This window comes from Talpa europaea (assembly GCF_964194135.1).
Source record: "Talpa europaea genome assembly, chromosome: 1".
Taxonomy (NCBI): domain Eukaryota; kingdom Metazoa; phylum Chordata; class Mammalia; order Eulipotyphla; family Talpidae; genus Talpa; species Talpa europaea.
The window spans coordinates 56,528,152-56,547,486 of record NC_140073.1 but is presented as its reverse complement, the minus strand read 5'-3'; the positions used below and the strand labels follow the sequence as shown (position 1 = coordinate 56,547,486).

Below are 19,335 nucleotides of genomic sequence, written 5' to 3'. Positions count from 1 at the left end.
TTTATCCTGGAATAACACTAGTTTAAACTATGGGTCCACTTAAATATTGTTGTTTTTTTTTTTTTTTCCCCAATGAATAGGACAGCCCACCATGCCTGAGGGGGTGGTGTGGGAGTGCATTCATGTTTTCAGCCAACAGTGTATGTCATCGGTTGACTCTGTGGACACTAAACAGCAGATTATGGTCATCTCTAAGGAATTTGAATATCAACAGATTTCGTTGTCCAAGAATATTCCTGAAACTATTCCTGTAAATACTAAAGAATATCTATAATTAAGTTTTTTGGGAGAATCAGAAGTTACACAGGAGTTTTCAAATGTGTGGGACTCGGCACCCCAGCCCACCTTTATTGACCTATTTATGCAACAGTATCTAACAAATTTACATCTGTTAAACCATGCAACTTTTGTGCTTGTATCATCTCTTCCTCATGCCCTTGAAGAAGTAAGCAGCGTATCATAACTGTACTTTCTGTAATTTATCATGATGCTCTGAAGGGTCTGGAATCAAATTTAGTTCAGAATCAGTGCTTTTATGAGCTAAGAAGTACTTACTGATATTTGTAAGTTTATGGAAATAACAGCAATATAGTTTCATAAGATAATAATGGTATTTTAGTTGCTGAATAATTTTGAGTGTTTACTTTTTTTCCCCATTACCATGTATTTGGACAAATGTAGTCTATATTAAAAAATATTACATATTTATTTTTTAAAAAATGGCATCTTAGTCTATATTGTTCTTTAACATGGCTTTCATTTAATGTACTATATTATTCCTGTTAGCTTCCCCCCTCCCCTGTGCATTTATTGGCCTTATGGTAGTCCTTGTCAGATTGTGCTGTTATTTTTTTTTTAATTTTATTTTTTTAAAGAGGCATGTATTTTTATTTATTTATTTATTTGGGTTTTTTGTTTGTTTGTTTGTTTATACATGCACTGGGTATAGTCAGAAGCTTGGGAGGGTGAGAGAATTCTCCAGAGCAGAGCGGGGAGCAGAGCAGGCAGAAGGACCGAAGTACACTGCTGAGGGGAGCAGCGGGCAGCAGGAGAGGCCTGCGCGCCATGTGGGACCCTCCTCTGGTGGCTGGGGAGCAGCCGGGGATGGAACCGGCGCCGCAGAGGCCGCAGGCAGCTTCGCAACCCAGCGCTCAACCGCTGTGCCACCGGGGAGGCCCTGTGCTGTTATTTTTAAACAGCGAATGATGTCCTCCATTATTGGACATTATCTTAGATTGTGACGTTCTCTTCGTTGCCTTGGTTCACGGTACCACCATCAAAATCATTTCACCTTTGCCATTTCTTTTTAATAAAAACTTGAATTGAGAATTTGATATTCTGTGATTCTTTCCTTGGTTTTTAGTTGATATGTTGATTACATTATTTTTTAAGGTATAAGTGTGAAAACCCTGTTTTTGAGTTAGTTATAATGAAAATTATGGGCAAGTGTAACATTGTGTTTTTCATAGAGAACCTCTCACAAAATTAAAAGATAAAATTTTAACAGTTACATCTTAATTGGACTGTCCCTTCTTAATCCTAACACAAAACCCAAATAGAGTAAGATAAAAGATTTTATTACATTTCCCAGACATTTCACACTCATGACAAGGGCAGATTTGTCTCTATGTGTAATTTCTTCTGACTTAAGTCTGATTTCAACTTGCATGTTCTCTGAATATTTTCAAATTTTTGCTAAATGAAAAAGGCTCCTATTTTGTATCAAAAATCCAGAAATTATTTTTTTACCCTGTAGTTACTATCTTGGTTAATATTTGCTCTTTTTATTTGTGCACCCACCCAGGAAAATTTCAAAGATCTAATCAGTGGAGCAAATTTTGATGGACTACTTAATTTGTTTTCCAAATTGAGTGTATCTGATTTTTTAGGTGATTGAAGAAATCAATCTTTTGTTACTAAAATTGATTCTGAAGGCAGTTGTAAAAGATTATCTTTTTAGTGGCCCTCCTGAAAGAGAGACTATTTGGCTGATTATGATATGATGCATTTTAACGAATGTATTTGGCCAACCTTATTTATTAGAAATTTTTTTTAGGGGTCAGCATAATTTTGATGCTGTTTAGGTAGGAACTCAAGGTCTCTACATTCTGCTAATGGTGCATGCCATCATGGTGCACTGGTTGGGTTGCTTCTCTTACTGTGCAAGTGAACCTTAAGTGCTCCATTTCTAGAATTGGGAGTGCTGCCTGGTGAGATCTTCGCAGGCTTCTGGTCTGTAAGGAATATGTCTATATTAAAATTAGATTAGAAACCATCTGATAACTTACAAATTTTGTGCTTTCTTGACATTTCCCCCTGAATATAAAAATACTTTTTTTTTGCATTTTACTGTTTTGTTTTTAAATTGATTAGAAATTTGGACTTGTAGTAAAACAGCTAATTGCCCATTCATTCAGTATATATATTCAAAGTACTCTTACCATAAACCTGCCATTTAGTAATGAGCTTCTGTGACCTATGGGACAAAGTCCTTATTTGTCTTAATGTAATTCACATCTGGTTAACTACTCCAGGCATTGTTTGTTGGAAGGGCATATAATAAAGTAAAAGTGAGAACTTTTTGTGTGCATAGTAGGGATTGGTTCCTTCCACTGTCTGTCTGGAAAACAATGTTCTTCACTTCCAGGATATGTCTGTTTTCTTCCTATCCCTAAATACTAGGTAGAGCCCCTGATAAATTCTCACCTATATCTAAAACAAAGGACATATATGCCATGAGTAAAGTTTTTTTTTTTTTTTTTGAGTCTGAGGTTTAGGACTTGTTAAATATTTGTATTCAAAAAGATATTACAGTTTTTATATTTCTAAGATAAAGGAAAATATGTATCTACCTTGGAACTCTTTTGACTGATGAGACAAGTTTATGTTTCTTAATAACTACTCCTGAATTGAGAAAGGGAGGGAAAGCAGTAGCTATCGCTGTTCCCATTATGCCTTCAGTTTTTATTTGGATTAGAGTTGGAAGCATTTTCAGGTTACTTCTATAGTGCAAGCGTTGTGCAGAAGAAAAGAAAATGACTGGTTGAGTTAAATGTCATGGGAAAGTATATTCTGCAGAGTTTATGAAACTACTCAGTAATATTTTTCCAACATTATTAATATAACTTTGGTTTTAAATTTGGTTTAGCTTGAATTTATAACCTCCACATTAATTCTTATTTCACTTTTCCTGTTATATGTGCAATGTTAGTTTAGCTTCTGGAGTTAGTCTGCAATATGTCGTCATTTCTAAAACATACTGTATTTTTCACAATAAAGTCCTTTATTTGTTAGATCCTCCTTATCTTTTACCTTGAAATGTTTTCACATATAATATGGGCTCAGGCTTATTTTTCAATATTTAGGGACTAGCAGGTTGTGCATATAGTTGTAGATTGTTGAGTAGTCTGTGTAAAAAAATACATTTTGGATCCCCCTTTTAAGAAAAATCATCTTAGGACTATTCTGGAGATACTTTAATGAATATTTAAAAAGTGTGAGTGTCGAACCATGAATGCATGGTACTGTAGTAGGCCTTTGGGTAGGATACAGTAGAGGACAAAACAGTCTTTCCTACATGGGGCTTGTATTTTAATTGGGAGAGAAAGGTATTAAATAAATATAGATGAACTAGGGATAAGTGCTTTAGAAAGAAATAGAAGAGTAAGGTGGGAATAGTGAGGGTTTGGAGGTAGAGTTGTGTCCTAAGGCATTGTTATTCTGTATAATATAAATATTCAGAAAAGTCTGTCTGTTAGGATAACATTTGAGCAAAGATCTCTGGAATCTGTAGGAATAAAGTGAGGGAGCAAGAAGCATAGATAACTGAGAGATGAGAACGGCTAGTGCTGAGTACCAGAGGTCGCAGTTGGGCTGGTGGAAGGCATTGAAAAGAAGCCATCAGTGTAACTGAAGCAAGGTCATTACAGAGAGAATGTAGGGTAGATAGAATATCTATATTCTGATAAAATCCGATTGTTGAAATTGAATTCTCTATTTTCATTGAACATCAAATCCTGGCAATTTACTTAGCAACCGTGATGAAGGGGACAGGTCTGCTTCTGACATTGTAGGTTTGGTTCCAGACCACTGCAATAAAACGAATCTGACGAAGTGAGTCACACAAATTTGGGGGTTTTCTAGTTGGTATAAACTTATGTTTCCACTATATTGTGGCCTGTTAAATGTGCAGTAGCATGTTTCTTTAGAGAAATGTACAATCCTTAATTTAAAACTACTGTACTGCTAAGACATGCTAACCATCTTCTGAGCCCTCAATGAGTTGTAATCTTTGCTGGTGGAGGGTCTTGCCTCTATGTTGATGGCTGCTGAAGTTTGGGATGACTGTGGTAAGTTCCTAAAATAGGACAATAATGAAGTTTGCCTCATCAGTTCACGCTCAAGAAAGGTATCTCTGTAGCATGTTATGCTGATTTAGAGCATTTTACTCGAGTGAACTTTCAAAATTGGGAGCCTGTCCTCTCAAAACACTGCTGCTGTTCTAGCCACTAAGTTTATATAATATTTTAAACCTTTTGTTGTCATTTCAATAATGCTCACAGCATCTTCACCAGTAGTAGATTCTACCTCTAAGAAACTGCTCTATTTGCACATTCATAGGAAGCAACTTCTCATTATGAGATTGCAACCATTCAGTTATGTCTTTAGGTGCCACTTCTAATTGTTTCTCTTGTTAGATCAACCTCATTTGCAGTTACTTCCTTTACAAAATCTTGAATCCCACGAAGTCATACATAAGAATCGGAGTCAACTTCTTCCAAGCTTCTGTTCACATTTGGGAACATCTGTTAATATATGTTCTTAATGACATCTAGAAGTGGTAAATCCTTTCCAGAAGGTTTTTAATTCACGTGCCCACAATCCATCTTTTCTCAGGCAGCTATAGCCTAATGAAATTTGTTTATTCAGTGGTAAGACTTGAAACTTGAAATTACTCTTTTGAGGGAGCTGCAGAATTGATGGTGGTAAGCAGTCGTGAAAGCACTGTGAATCTCCTGGGACAGCTCCATCAGCACTGTTGGGTAACCGGGTGCATTGTCAATGGGCAGTTATAAAATTCTGAAAGAAATCTTTTTTTTCTGAGCAGATCTCAACACTAGACTTGAGGTTTTCAGTAAACTGTGTTGTAAACATGTGCTGTCATGCATGCTTTGCTCCTTTTACAAAATGTAATTAGATATACCATGATTCTCAAGTATACTAGGATTTTGAGATGGTAAATGACCATTGGCCGCAACTTAAAGTCACTTGGTATATTAGCCCCTAACTCGAGAATCTTGTCTATTGAAGCTTTGAAGCTAAGTATTGATTAACTTCTCTCTAGTCATGAAAGTCTCAGATGGCATCTTCTGGTAGAAGGCTCTTTTTTGTTTACATTGAAAATCTTTAGTGTAGCCACCTTCCATGATTTTAATTTGCTCTGGATAACTTGCTACAGCCTCTTAAGTTATCTCTTGCTGCTTCACCTTGCACTTTTGTTGTATGGATACAGCTTCTTAAACGTCATGAACGAACTTCTATCAATAGCTTCAAACATTTCTTACGCAGCCTCCTTATCGCTCAGCCTTCATAGAATTGGGGCCTTGCTCTGGATTTGGTGCAAGGGAATGTTGTGGTTGGTTTGATATTCTAGCTAGACCACTAAAAGCATGCTCCTTATCAGCAGTAAGACTTTTCCTTATTATTTGTGTGTTCACTGGAGCAAAACTTAGTTTCCTTCAAAAACTTTTCCTTTGCATTCACAACTTGGCTGATAGATGCAAGAGGCCTAACTTTTGGCTTCAACAAGCTTTCCTTACTAAATCATGTCTTGTTTTCCATGGAAAGTAAGGGATGTGCCAGTGAATAATTAGAGGGCATCATAAGATTGTTAACTGATGGAGCAGTCAGAACACACACATATACTGATTATATGGATGAGGTTCATGATGTCCCCAAAACAGGTAAAATAGTAATAGCAAAGATCGCTGACCATAGATCACCATAACAGATAATAATAATGAAGTTTGAAATATTTTGAGAATTGCCAAAATGTGACAGACATGAAGTGAGCACATTCTGTTGAAAAAAATGTCATAGACTTGCTTCATACAGAGTTGCCACAAACATCAACTTGTGAAAGGATTGTCTGCGAAGCACTGCAAAGCTAAGTGTAATGAAGCGAGGTATGCCTGTAGAGAATTTCTAACAAAAATGATTTTAGGCTCTTTTTTAAGGTCTAGTAGAAGATGATTTGGAAATAAATTATGATCATGTAGAATAGTTCTTCAGTATATAATTATGAGCCAGCTTTAGTGAATGTTTGGAGGGAACTTTAGTTTGTGGAGGGGAAGACTTCATGGATGGAAAATTTTTGTTTTGAAGAATGAACAAGAGTGGAAGGCTTGAATGTGGGAGCAGCAAGACAGATCAGAAAACCAGAAAGTGAGTCTCTGTTGGAAGCTAAGATTCAAGGAGATACTGACAAGGATGAAATGTATGCCATCCCCTAAGCAGTAGGGACATCATTGACTTTAAACAGTGAGAGTTTTGGTTGTGAATCTTTCTGTGGTCAATTTAGGAAATGTTTGGGGATTTGGGTGGGGGAGACCCCAAGTAGATTATCAGATGCAGAGAGGCCAGTCAGTGCACTGTTTCTCAATACAGACAATTTTGCTTGGAGCAGTTTTAAGTTGTGGAGTGCTTTGTATTATAGGACTATTAGTCTCTCTCAACCTTGATGTTACAGGCTGCTAACACCCCTCAGAAAGCATAATAATTTCCTACCCAGTTTCCATATACTCCTGGGAGAGATGGTACCCCTTAGTTAAGAAATAAATAAGGTCTGGCTCTTGCTTTGGTGGTAATAGTGGATGGAGAGATAGTGGAATTGCGGGAGGTACAGGAGACTCAGTTATGGATGGACTGTAGGAGAGTATGTAAACACACAGAAATAGGAGCGCCTTTGTGCAGTATCGTGACAAGAAATTTCATGACAGGTCAATTCTGAAAACTAAGATTCTGAGGAGTGAAGTGACTATTAATGTCATCATGAGGAAGTAGCTATTTAAGCATTGAATTAACTTATCAAGAAAGTTTCTGGAAAGATATAAAATGACACGTTGTATATAAACAAAAATCGAGGAATGTAACTTTACAATTAAGTTTAGGACTGGACCACTGTGTTTAAAGTTCTGATAGATTCAAAATGAGTAAGACAGGGTCATGCCCTCAATAGACTATTTGAGAAGGAGAGAAAGATTAACCTTGGGAATAAGGAAATACAATATATTCAGTGCCGTAGGAGAGAAAAGACAGGTCAAATTCTGTTTTTTACTTTAGGAAACAACCGTACACCCAAGTTGAACATACTATTTAAATTTTGTTGCAAGTAGTCTGAATTGTGAAGTCCTTGTGTCATGATCCTGTTTATAGGCATTCCTGACTGTTTTTTGCTTTCTTCAAGCTGTGTTGGATAGGGTAACTGCTTGTCTAAGATGCATTTGCCTATTAAATAATACTTTGTGTAATAATTGGGCCTTTAGAATAATGTTTTTAATGTGTTAACGGTGGCTTACAACACTATATATGATTTTTAAAAGAGTAAGCAAATAAGTGGTCATAGTTATAATGATGTTTCTTGCTAGCAACTGAGGCTAAGTGACATCCACTGAATTCATAATTTAATCACTGTGCCCTGAAGATTAAACTGGAAAAATTGCTAATGATAGTTATAACAGATGATAGTTATAACAGGTATTTTTATATGCTTATAGTATATATTTTAGAGGTAAAACAAGTCATTGTTTTCTCTGTTCTTTAAATTGCATCATGTTTTGTATTTTCTTTGAATTTGTCAATAATAATCTCTTCAGCCACTGGAGGGAAATCTGAGGTCTGTTGAGCTTTTTTCATTTTTGGTGTTGAAATGATTGTGTGTATTAGACTATAAGTAATGCTTTCTAGTTTGAAATACAGAATTTTAGCTTAGATTGTTTCCCCTTTTTTACAGTAACATTGCGTAGAGCTTCCGGATCATTTCCTTCTTTCTTTCTTTTTTTTTATTTTAAAGGATTTATTTATTTATTTATACAAGCACTGGGTACAGTCAGAAGCGCGGGAGGGTGAGAGAATTCCCCAGAGCCAGAGCGGGGAGCAGAGCAGGCAGAAGGACCAAAGTACACTGCTGAGGGGAGCAGCGGGCGGCAGGAGAGGTCTGCGCGCCATGTGGGACCCTCCTCTGGTGGCCGGGGAGCAGCCGGGGATCGAACGGGCGCTGCAGAGGCTGCGGGCAGCTTCGCAACCCAGCGCTCAACCACTGCGCCACCGGGGAGGCCCTGGATCATTTCTTTTTTTTTTGGTAATCATTTAATACCTTTATTTTTTAATTTTTTAACTTATAATGGATCACTTTTTATTTGTCTCATTTCCTACCACCTAAACATTAACTGGTAATCTGTCCTCTCCAATATTTTTTTTTTAAATAATAGATTTTATTTTTATATTCCCCATACAATTGCAACCCCCCCATTTTGAAAAAATATGGAACGCTTCACGAATTTGCTTGTCATCCTTGCGCAGGGGCCATGCTAATCTTCTCTGTATCGTTCCAATTTTAGTATATGTGCTGCCGAAGCGAGCACCCTGGATCATTTCTTAATTGGAAATTTATGCAGTAATAACTTTCAGGTCATTTTCAGTTTTTTTTTTGGTGGGTTTTTGTTGTTGTAGGTCAGTGTTAAAACTAGTTATAGGGGCTGACCAAGTGGAACTGAGTGGAGAAAGGACAAAGTAACAGATTGTACGCCCATGTGGGTTCTCTTACCTTCCTGTAAATGTGAAGGCTGCTTTCTAAGAAGGATATTAGTAAAAATAGTTTGACCCTCAACTTGCTCATGCTTTCATATCTGATTTCTGAACTTTTTTGTTTAAGGTAGGGGTGAATAATATTAGTATTGTATTTCTGAAGACTTGCAAATAGTAAAAGAATTGAAAATTCCTTAAGGCCTTGAAATACTTTTGAGATAAAATACTTCAGGTTGAATTACTCCTCAAGGGAGTTTATTTTCTCATTTTTGATCATTTATGCAACTCTAATCAATACCTTGTTTACCTTGCAGGCTGATTATAGTGGTCTTAATTGTTCTGAGAGATTTTTAACAACTTACTCAAATTACCTATGTCTGTTCCTCTTTTATGATGTATGGTTGTTAGATCTTTTATGATCTATGGTTGTTAGATGCACTTGTTACTATGCAAATCTGGCAATAACAAGTTATAATCAGAGAGTAAATTAATTTTTTTTTTATTGCAGACTTAATTCAGTGCACAAATGAGATGAATGTGAACATCCCACAGTTGGCGGACAGTTTATTTGAAAGAACTACTAACAGTAGTTGGGTGGTGGTCTTCAAATCTCTCATTACTACTCATCATTTGATGGTGTATGGAAATGAGGTAAGCAGAATTTCTAGTTAACAAGCATAATGTGTTGATTGATTATTCAGCTTTCTTTTCCCACTGAAATTTTAGGAATGGCTTCAGCAAATTAACTGAAAGATAGATTAAAAAGTGCAAGTTTCCTAGGTAGCAAATAAGAATGTGGGCCCCACAGTTTGAGGAAAGATTGTTTGTAAGTTAAATGACAAAAAGTGGTGCAGAGCAACAGGACTTCAGTAATGGAATCATGAAGCAAGATTCATACCATAGAGGTAGGCTCTGTCACCAGCACTGATCTCTGTAGGCCTTGTATGTAGTGTATCCTTTGCTTTTTATTATAGTATTACAGTTTTTAGATAAATCATACAATTTGTATGATTTCATATAATTAATTGTTTGTGGAAGCACTTTGCCTAGCTCAGGTTTGTGATACTGAGCAATAATGGTATTTTCCTGGGAGAGACTGATTGAAGAATGCTCCCGTCAACAGAAAGTCGTGTTTGAAGTATCCGTTGCCCAAAATAGCAACAAATAAGATGCTTAAATTTTTGAAATTTAATGTTTGGAGAAATTTAGATTACTTTACATGATAATCTAGCAACTGATTTTGAGTACTTTTCTCAACCAAGTATACTTATTTAAAAAATTGTTTCTAAAAAAGTTAAATTAATGTATTTACTTTGCTTTCTGTACTTTAGAAAAAGTAGCCCACTGGTTGTTGGAAAATACCTCCCATATTTATGGGGAATAACTTCAGTCATTATTTTTTAGACTTCTGAGCATAATGTTATCCACCACTTTGTGTTCAGTATTTGGGCTTTTCAGTCATGAGACTCTAGTTTGACAAATACCAATGGAACAGAATTAAAGCAAGAATTTACCCAAACTATATCACCACAGCAGATCTGACTCTACATTGTGGTGTTCTCTTCTAGTCCTTACCCAAAAATATATTTTATAGCTGTAGATAAAATGTTATATTTAACACTTTTATATCATACCTTAAGTTCCATATTCTTCTTATCTTTGATTACTATGTAGTTGACCATATATCCCATATTTTATTCACTGTCATAACACATTTTTTTATTTGTATGATTTTATTTGTAGTTTTTAAAGTTATTTTCAGAAGTGTTATCTGGAATATTACTAAGTCAACAGACATGACCATTTTCAGGACATATATTACTCTAACTTTTTTTTAATTGCTTTTTTTAATTCCTTATAACCAGTATACAGAGGAAATAGAAATGTTTGACTCTAGCGTCAATGTAACTTGAATCATTTAAATTTTAACTAGGTGATAATTTTTACTTTTATTAGCAATATGTCTAAGGTTATAATTTCACGTTCATGTATTTCTCATTTTTTTAAGATGTGGTTTCTTCTTTAAAAAGAAAAGCTCATGAATAAACTAATGGCAGGTAAACTTCGAGTTTGCCTACTTGCATTATTTACTCATTTTTAAAGAAGCAAAACCTTAATAAAGGCAAAGAAATAGAAAGTTAAATGTTAATCCTTACAGTTGACTGACAAAAGGAGGAAGATAGCATTTCAAAATGCATGGTTTTTAGATAAACTCATGTTTAATTTCCTTTAGTCTGTGAGAGAACATGCGTAGGATTTCACTATACTGTGGTCATGGGGAGGCCATAGAATTCTCAAATTTTCAAATAGCCCAGAAAAGTACAGTAATTTTTTTCCTTTTAGGGAACATTTGTTACAATCGGAGAGAACGCAGTGGAACCTGTTTGTAGAGGCCAGGGATGCTCCTAAGCATTTCACAATGCTTAGAGTTGACAATTTCTGTGAAAACCAGAGCTCGATACTGTTTTAGCATATTTTAACATCTTTTTTGAAATGAAGTTGTTTTAGGATAAATAGTGAAATGTAAGTCCTTGGTTTATAAGGTCTTTTTCACAGCCCTGGTGTTTAGTTTGGGATGCTCTCATGAGCCGGGGTAAACATCCTCATTGATGGGCACCCTGTGCGCACATTAAAGAAAAGAGAGCTCCTAAAAGAAAGGAAGTTGAAAGGAGTTTTTTTTAACATGAGAGCTTGCATGTAAAGGGAAGTAAGGAAATGTTTGCCGGTAAGCACTCTGAAGAACATATTGACAGTGTTTAGAGAAGAACTACTACTTAGATGGTTAAGGAACAGTTCATTTCTGTGTGTATATCCTGAGAAACTGCACATGGAGACCAAGTAAGACATGTCAATGAAACATTGTTAATTATAGTGAAATTGGAAGAAGTACATGTTCATATATATAACAACATTATAGTTAATTGCAATACTGGACTATCTTTTGAAATGAATGAACTAGATCTTCATATAGTAAATGGATAATTCTTGGGAAAAGGTTGTTTAAAAGTGTACTGCAAAAAATAAAATGCATTTTTGTAAATTTAAAGTAGAAACAAAATTATATATGCTTTGTAGATACTTATAAATGTAGTAAAATTATGAAAACAGGTGTGGAAGTGATATATGCCTATTTCAGAGAAGTGATTTCTCTAAAGGAGAGAGAAGGGGAGACAGGTTTGAAGGTATAAGTATTAATAAAGCCTATAATGTTTGAGTCTATAAGAGGATCTAGAGTGAATATGGTAATGTGCTTAATATGGATAGTGAGTAAAAGGATGTCTGTAATATTCTTGTTTGATTATAAGTATTTTGCTTTTTAAAAAAGTCATAAAAATTTACACCGCTAGGTAGCTATTCAAACTAAAGATGCTACATAAGTATGATTAGCTGGGGCCTCCAGCATGCCACAGTAAAGCAAAAATTACTGGTTAAAAGTACCCATTTACTTTTATTTTGACTTTAGTGTCATTTTTATGAGCATTAGGCTTTAATAAGCTCCTGTATGGTAGTGAATATTATGTTTTATGTCTATAGGGTTGGTAACTAGAAGGGGAGGGGGGAATAAAAAATTGAAACTAGACAGGTCTAATAGAATGTGTTAGCCACACCTTAGAGCACTAATTTTTAAATTTGAGTTTGTTAGATGGCAGTGGTTTAACAATTATTTGTGTGTGTGTGTGTTTTTTCCCCAGCGTTTTATCCAGTATTTGGCTTCAAGAAACACATTGTTTAACTTAAGCAATTTTTTGGATAAAAGTGGATTGCAAGGTAAAGATAACTTACTCATTATAGAAATCAGAAGTGACCCTTAAGTGGCGATTACTGCAGAGTTTAACTCTGTCCTTTATGCATGTATTAGTGGAACGTCCATTAACATCCACATTTCAGTGAAGGCCGTAAGAAAGAATAAACTGTCTTTTAGTGTTTGGATTGACTTTACTACCTGACACCCAGAACTCTTCGAGAGCAGTTCAGGGCAGTGACTAGAGAGTACTGTTCCTTGAACTGAGCTATATAGATTTGAATTCATCTCTGTTACTTTGCAGCTGGGTGAACTTGAGTAGGTTACTTCCCTCTCTGCATCAATAAAATCAGGAATATTGATCACACGTATCCTTTTTGGTTGTTATGAGGTTTAACATAAATGTAAAGAGCTTATGACAGTGTGGGTCAAACAGGAAATGCTATGCATCTACTTTCAAAGCTAAGTATAATGAGTTACTCAGATGCATTGTTGTATGCACACCTGTTATTTTGTATTAATTCAGTAACTTGAAATTGCTGTTGTAACCTTCCATGAACATTGTCTAAACATTTTTGTACTGTTGTACTTAGTTTCAGAACCAGATTGCATATAGAATATCAGCATTAGACATACAGAAGAACCTTATAAAAGGCTTACCAAATGGTTTGAGAATAGTCAACAGTAAGGCTCAATTTGAGAAGTGTCTTTAGAGAAGGTAATATTTTATGCTAAACTTTGAAAGATGAAGACATGAGTTGGCAGCTGGCTTACGCAGAGGTACATAGATGAGAAAGAAAATGGGGTATCAGGTTTATAGAGCAAATGAGAGTGAATAAAATATATGATGTTTTGGAGAATACGTAGTGGCAAACAGCCCTCAAGAAGCTGTGCAGGGCCGAACTCAGGCATAGAATATTTTGAGTTGGGATTTTATGATGCAGGGAGAAACCACCGAAGTTTAGAGAGTTTGGGGAGATGGAGCATGTTATAAAGCATCATAATTCACTGCAGGCTGGATTGGAGTGAGTAGTGTTAAAGACATTGAAATCATTCAGTTCATCTCTTGGAGAGTTAATGAAGACCTGAATTGTGGTTCTTGGGGATATAAAATTGAAATTTAGTGACTAGCTGTCTTTGGGTTTGGGGCTCTCCACTTTAATTTTGGCAGATGGAAGTAGTAAGTAGAAATAATTGAATACCCTATCTTTCAAGAGACTCTGGAAGACAAGTAAGTACCTTATACAGAGGACCAAGTGTCATCAGATTAGTTTTACTTTAACAAGAGATTTAATGCTCTAAGGGGGAAAAGTAAGCAGTGGAACCCCTTTTCAAATAAAATCTTAATAGCCAGAGTTATATAACTGGGACTGTTCTGGTTTTGGTAACATGAAGAAACTGCCTGCTTGTCTTTTTAATTCTGTTACCCTCCTTTATAGTTCATTTACTTTAAGAGTCCATGGAAAACAATATGCAAACTATTACTCTAGAGCAGAGTAATTGCAATGTGTCCAAGTGGGTTTTTGGTGTCTTCTTAGCAACTAATTTTCCATTTTCTTCTGATGGAAATTAAGCATGTCTGGGGATAAGATTTTAAGACTTTGATTCCTGTTATGTAGGAAATAGTTTTTAGGATACATATTTAGAGCTTGTATTTTAAAGAAATTATAAAGACTAAAACAGTACTTAAAAGCAATAATTCAGCAGTGCTTTTGAAAAGTATTTTGATTCTAATATATTTTGCTGGGTAGAATTCTGGTATGTTTTATTAAATTCATACTGGATGTTTTCCTGGGTTCATATAGATACAAATTTCTGGTCTAGTGAGTTGAGTAGACACTATGTACACCTAACTAATAAACTACAAGCTGTAGTTGGAGTCACATAAATGGGCAGAATTCAGGGGCAGTTTCAAAGATTCAACTTTGAAGGATGAGGGGTATTTACCATATCAGAGAGGATGAGCTAGAGTAAATAAAAGGGATCAATGGGACCAAAAAAAATCTGATGAATGTGTTTGCTAGCTACTAGAGTATTTTTTTTAAAGTGTTACAAAGACTATATCTATCTAAATATATCTGTTCAAGTGGGTTTTTGGTGTTTTCTTAGCTACTAATTTTCCATTTTCTTCTGATGGAAATTAAGCGCGCACGCGCGCGCACACGCTCTCTCTCGCTTTCTCTCTCTCTATATAAATAGATAGATAGTCTCTGCTATTTTATTTTCCATTTTGTTCACTGATTTTTCTCCAGTGCACTTAGTAGGCATTTAAGAAATATTTGGTGAATAAAATGAATTGGTTATGATGTTAAATCCAGTTACTTTTTTGTTGTTGTATAGGTATTGTCTTTTTAAAGTAGCAGAGATCGTCAGGTCATATCAAATTTGTTGGGTGAAGATGAGATATAAAATAAAATGGATCTACTTTTCCATGCAGAATAAAAACAGGTTTCCTTAGCCAGGCAATAACTAAATTGCAATTTAAAAAAAATACCATTGATTGAATTCTGTCTTCTGATGTTTTCAAATCTCATGATTGTGATAAAACAAAATCTTAGAGCAATTTAGATGTTCCTTTAGAAAGGTTTATTGAGAATATTCATATAATTTTTTTATGCTGTAAATTTGTACAGCACCATTTTTTTTTTTCCAGCAAACTATGCAGTTTTGTTTTGTTTTGGTTTTTTTAGTTGAAGTACTATTGTTTTATCTCCTTGTTAGTGTTGAGGATTACCTCCTTGTTAATGTTTAGGCAGGATTCGATTTATGCCCTCAGGGGTAATTACCATAGCACTCTCACCACTAAAGCATCTGTAGTCCTCTACCATTCTCCATTGTGCTTTTCCCCCATCAGGATGGCTCAGACCTACAGTCAGTTTTTAAGATTTGGTTTTAAAGTTTGTCTTTGTCTGACTTTTTGTTTCGTTTCTCTATATCCCACATAAAAGTGACACCTTCCAGTATTTTTCTCCTTCTGGCTTATTTTGCTTAGCTTACTCCCTTCCAGCTCCATCTGTGTTGTATACAGTAATTTTTTTGTACTTTTAATAAAGCACACATAATTATGGTTCTAAATAAATGTAACTAAACATTTCATAATTATAAACATTACACATTGCTTAGTGATTTGATGAGTGCACTTGTAGTTCTACTGGATGTTAAATTTTAGGTATGAGGTAGGTTTTCAAATAGTGTAAAAGAACATGTTTTTTCATGTCCTGATAAATGAGAGATGAGTAAAGTTGATCAGAAGTAAAACATTATTTTAGTGAATTATGAGGGGAAAGTTTTTCAAAGCCACATGAGTTGTTAAAAAATATGGCGTGTTAGAGAATTTAATGTGATACTATTTATTTGTTACTTTTGTAAAGTTCACAACACTTTATTGAGTTGGGCTATCAAGGCATTATAGCCATTGCTTGACATTAGTTGATTTTCTGAGTAAATTGGAATTTTTAATTTATGAAAAGTTTTTCTTTTCTTACAGGATATGACATGTCTACGTTCATTAGGCGGTATAGTAGATATCTAAATGAGAAAGCAGTTTCGTACAGACAAGTTGCATTTGATTTCACAAAAGTGAAAAGAGGGTAAGTTGAGTATTTTATAATGTAAGCCACAGGAATTGTTAAATTTTGAATTATGTGATACTGGGATGTTTTAAAAGATGAACTACAGTTTTCTTTGAAAAAGTACATCAGATTTTTTTTGCTTTAGGATTTTTTAAGTTCTTTCAAATTTTATACCACCTTTATTGAGAAGCAATTCATACAACAAAATTCACCTTTTTGAATTGAATTATTCAATGCTTTTAGTAGTATATTTGTAAAGTTGTAATATCACTACTATCTAATTCCAAAATATTTTCATCTCTCCAAAAAGAAAACCTATTTCCACTTCCCATTTCCTTCATACAGACCCTGGCAACCACAAGTCTGCTTTTTGTCTCTATGGAATTTTCTGTTCTGGACATTTTATATAAATTGGCTCATATGATGTATGGCCTTGTGTGTCTCTTTTCTTTCAGTCAGCATAATGTATTCTAATTGTAGAATGTATCATTATTTAATTTCTTTATATTTTCTGTTGTGTGAGTTCTATACATTTAGTTCATCACCTGATTGGTATTTGTTTCTGTCTTTTGGCTATTAGAAATAATGCTCTGAACATTAGTTTATAAGATTTTGTATGGGATTATCTTTTGAGTATGTACTTAGGAATAGAATTGCTGCTTCATAATATAACTTAGGTTTAGCCTTTCAAGGGACTGCCAAATCCGTTTTCAAAGTAGTTGAACCATTGTACATTCCCACCAGCAGTTTGTACAGGTTTCATTATCTCCACATTCTTGTTAATACTCGTTATTTTCTGACTAGATTATAGCCCTCTAGTTGGTATGAACTGTGCATATCATTTTGATTTTAGTTTGTATTTCCCAGATGGCTAATGATGTTGAGTGTCTTTTAATGTACCTGATTGGCCATTCATGTATCTTTGGAAAAACATTTATTCAAATCCTTTGCTTGTTTTTAATTGGGTTACATGTCTTTTTAATGTGTTACAGAGTTTTGGTGGTTTTTTTTCTTTTTTTCTTTCTGTATACTGGCCTATTATATATGTGATTTACAAATATTTTCTCCTCTCTTGTGGCTTCCTTTTTATATCATGTCTAAGAAAACTTACTGCTTAATACAAGGTCACAAAGATTTACTCTCTAGATTTTTTTTTCCCTAAGAGTTTTGTAGTGTTAGCACTTGCATTTAGGTTTTTGATCCATTTTGAATTGTTATATGTGGTATGAGGTGTAGGTCCAAATTTACTCGTTCATATAGGGATATCCAGTTGTCTCAGCACCATTTGTTGAAAAGATTATTCTTTCTTTACTGAATGGTTTTGGCATCCTTGTTAAAAATAAACTAACCACAGTGTAAAAAGGTATATTTTTGTACTGTAATTCTGTTCTATTGATATATATCTATCTTCATGCCAGTATCACACATACTGTCTCAGTTACTGTTGCTTTGTAGTCATTTTTGAAATTGAGAAGTGTGATTTCTTCATCTCTTTTACTGTTCAAAATTGTTTCTGGCTATTCTGTGTCCCTTTGCATTTCCAGATGAATGTTAGGATCATCTTGTCAGTTTCTGCAGAAAAAACAGCCGAGATTTTGGTGAGAGTGCATGGAATCTGTTGATCAATTTGGAGAATATTGCCATATTTACACATTCCATTCCTAATTCAGAAACACGGGATCTCTTTCTGTTTATTTTCTTCAATTCCTTTTAACATTGTTGGATAATTAAGGTTCTTTTAGCTTTTGAATGCAGAAGATAAATTTTTTGTTTTGCCATGCCTTACCTGGCAGTCTTCGTGGCATGTGAACAAATCACTCTAACGCTACATCAGTGCTTTTATACTGGATATGGAGATTTTTCCTAGGATACATGATGAGACCTTAGGAAAGAGCCAGTATAACTGTTCCTAAGAGGTTTATAGCTATCACAGCATGCCATCTGCAGGGAATCTAGCTTCAGAAATATTTTGGTGAGTTCCTTTCTGGACCTACCTGTTCAGAGATCCTGAAGATCTGTGCAGTTTATGTTTCTTGAAATTGAAATGTTTTATTACTGGAGTGGAATGGAAAATTTAATAACCTCTTAGTCAAGAAATTATTAAGTTGAACTTAAGTGATTAGTTTGGTACTTATCAAAGCCTCATTCTATAGATTTTTTTTTCATATATTCAGGTTCTTTATAGAAAATTATAGTAGAGGAGTTCATCTCAGAAGTCTAATTTTTTTCTCTTTTATTTTTAATTTTTAAAGGAAAATAGCAAACAAAACACCTATCATCCATATACCCCTTTCATCCTTGCTCATGTGTACCTCTAGTAACCGCAGTTCAGTTTTCATTGTTAGAAATTTGATACTTAACCCCAGTATCTTGTCTAAAAATCATTTTCCAGTAGGGCTTATATTAATACTTGACTATAAAGTGTCTTCAGTAAAACTGATTTTCAGGATATTTGTAGATTTCAGATTAATGTTTTTTTGTTTTTTTTTTTTTAAATAGTAACTTTTTCTAGTTTGAGGGCCAATCTAGAAATGACAAATGCTGAAAGTTATATTAATTGGTTGACAGTAATCCATGATTATGCACAATATATTGGGTATTGATTTAAAGGAAATTTAATGGTAATGGTACTTTTACTTAATAGTAATGAAAAGGAACAAGGGAATCATAATTGAGTGGAGCCAAGAAGAAACAAGATCTTGACATTATGAGCACACGTATTCTTACACGTGTATCAGATAGCATAGCTGTAAGATAGAGGATATAAGTTGAGTACCTGTAAGTAATAAAAATTTCTTATATTGGTGAAGAAATCTCAGTAGACTATCAATTTTGGAGTGGACTTGTGTAGTAAAGACTAAAGTTTTACTTACTAGGGTAATTATTTTTTATTTTACACAAGTAATGCACTTTTTAAAAATTCAGGTAATATGGTGAACTGGTCTTGCTGAAAATGTTGATATTTTGGTGTGTCCTGTTTTTTGTATATAAATAGAAATAAATAAGTGTATGGAGACACATAGAAAATTACATAAAAATTGGATCACATTATTTGAAGACAGCTTCCTTCCCCACTGTGTATTTTAGGCATTTTCAGTGTGCACGCAGATCCATTTCCTTCTTGTGAATGACTGTAGAATTATTTTCTAGGTGTACATTTGACTTATTCCCATTTTTCCTCATATTAAAGCAATACTTTAACTGTCCATTTACATA

General features: G+C 34.6%; 1 protein-coding gene across 15 annotated transcripts in view; it reads left to right on the top strand.

The window, feature by feature from the left end:
• The window catches only part of PICALM (phosphatidylinositol binding clathrin assembly protein), a gene marked incomplete at both ends in the record, with an annotated part of 86,114 nt that overhangs the window by 22,558 nt on the left and 44,221 nt on the right, over nucleotides 1–19,335 (top strand). For all 15 annotated transcript variants that reach the window (XM_084254090.1, XM_084254091.1, XM_084254089.1 and 12 more), the window contains 3 exons: nucleotides 9,314–9,456; nucleotides 12,498–12,573; nucleotides 16,035–16,137. In XM_084254090.1, coding sequence (XP_084110216.1) covers nucleotides 9,314–9,456; nucleotides 12,498–12,573; nucleotides 16,035–16,137 — 322 coding nt within the window. The remainder of the gene's footprint in view (nucleotides 1–9,313; nucleotides 9,457–12,497; nucleotides 12,574–16,034; nucleotides 16,138–19,335) is intronic.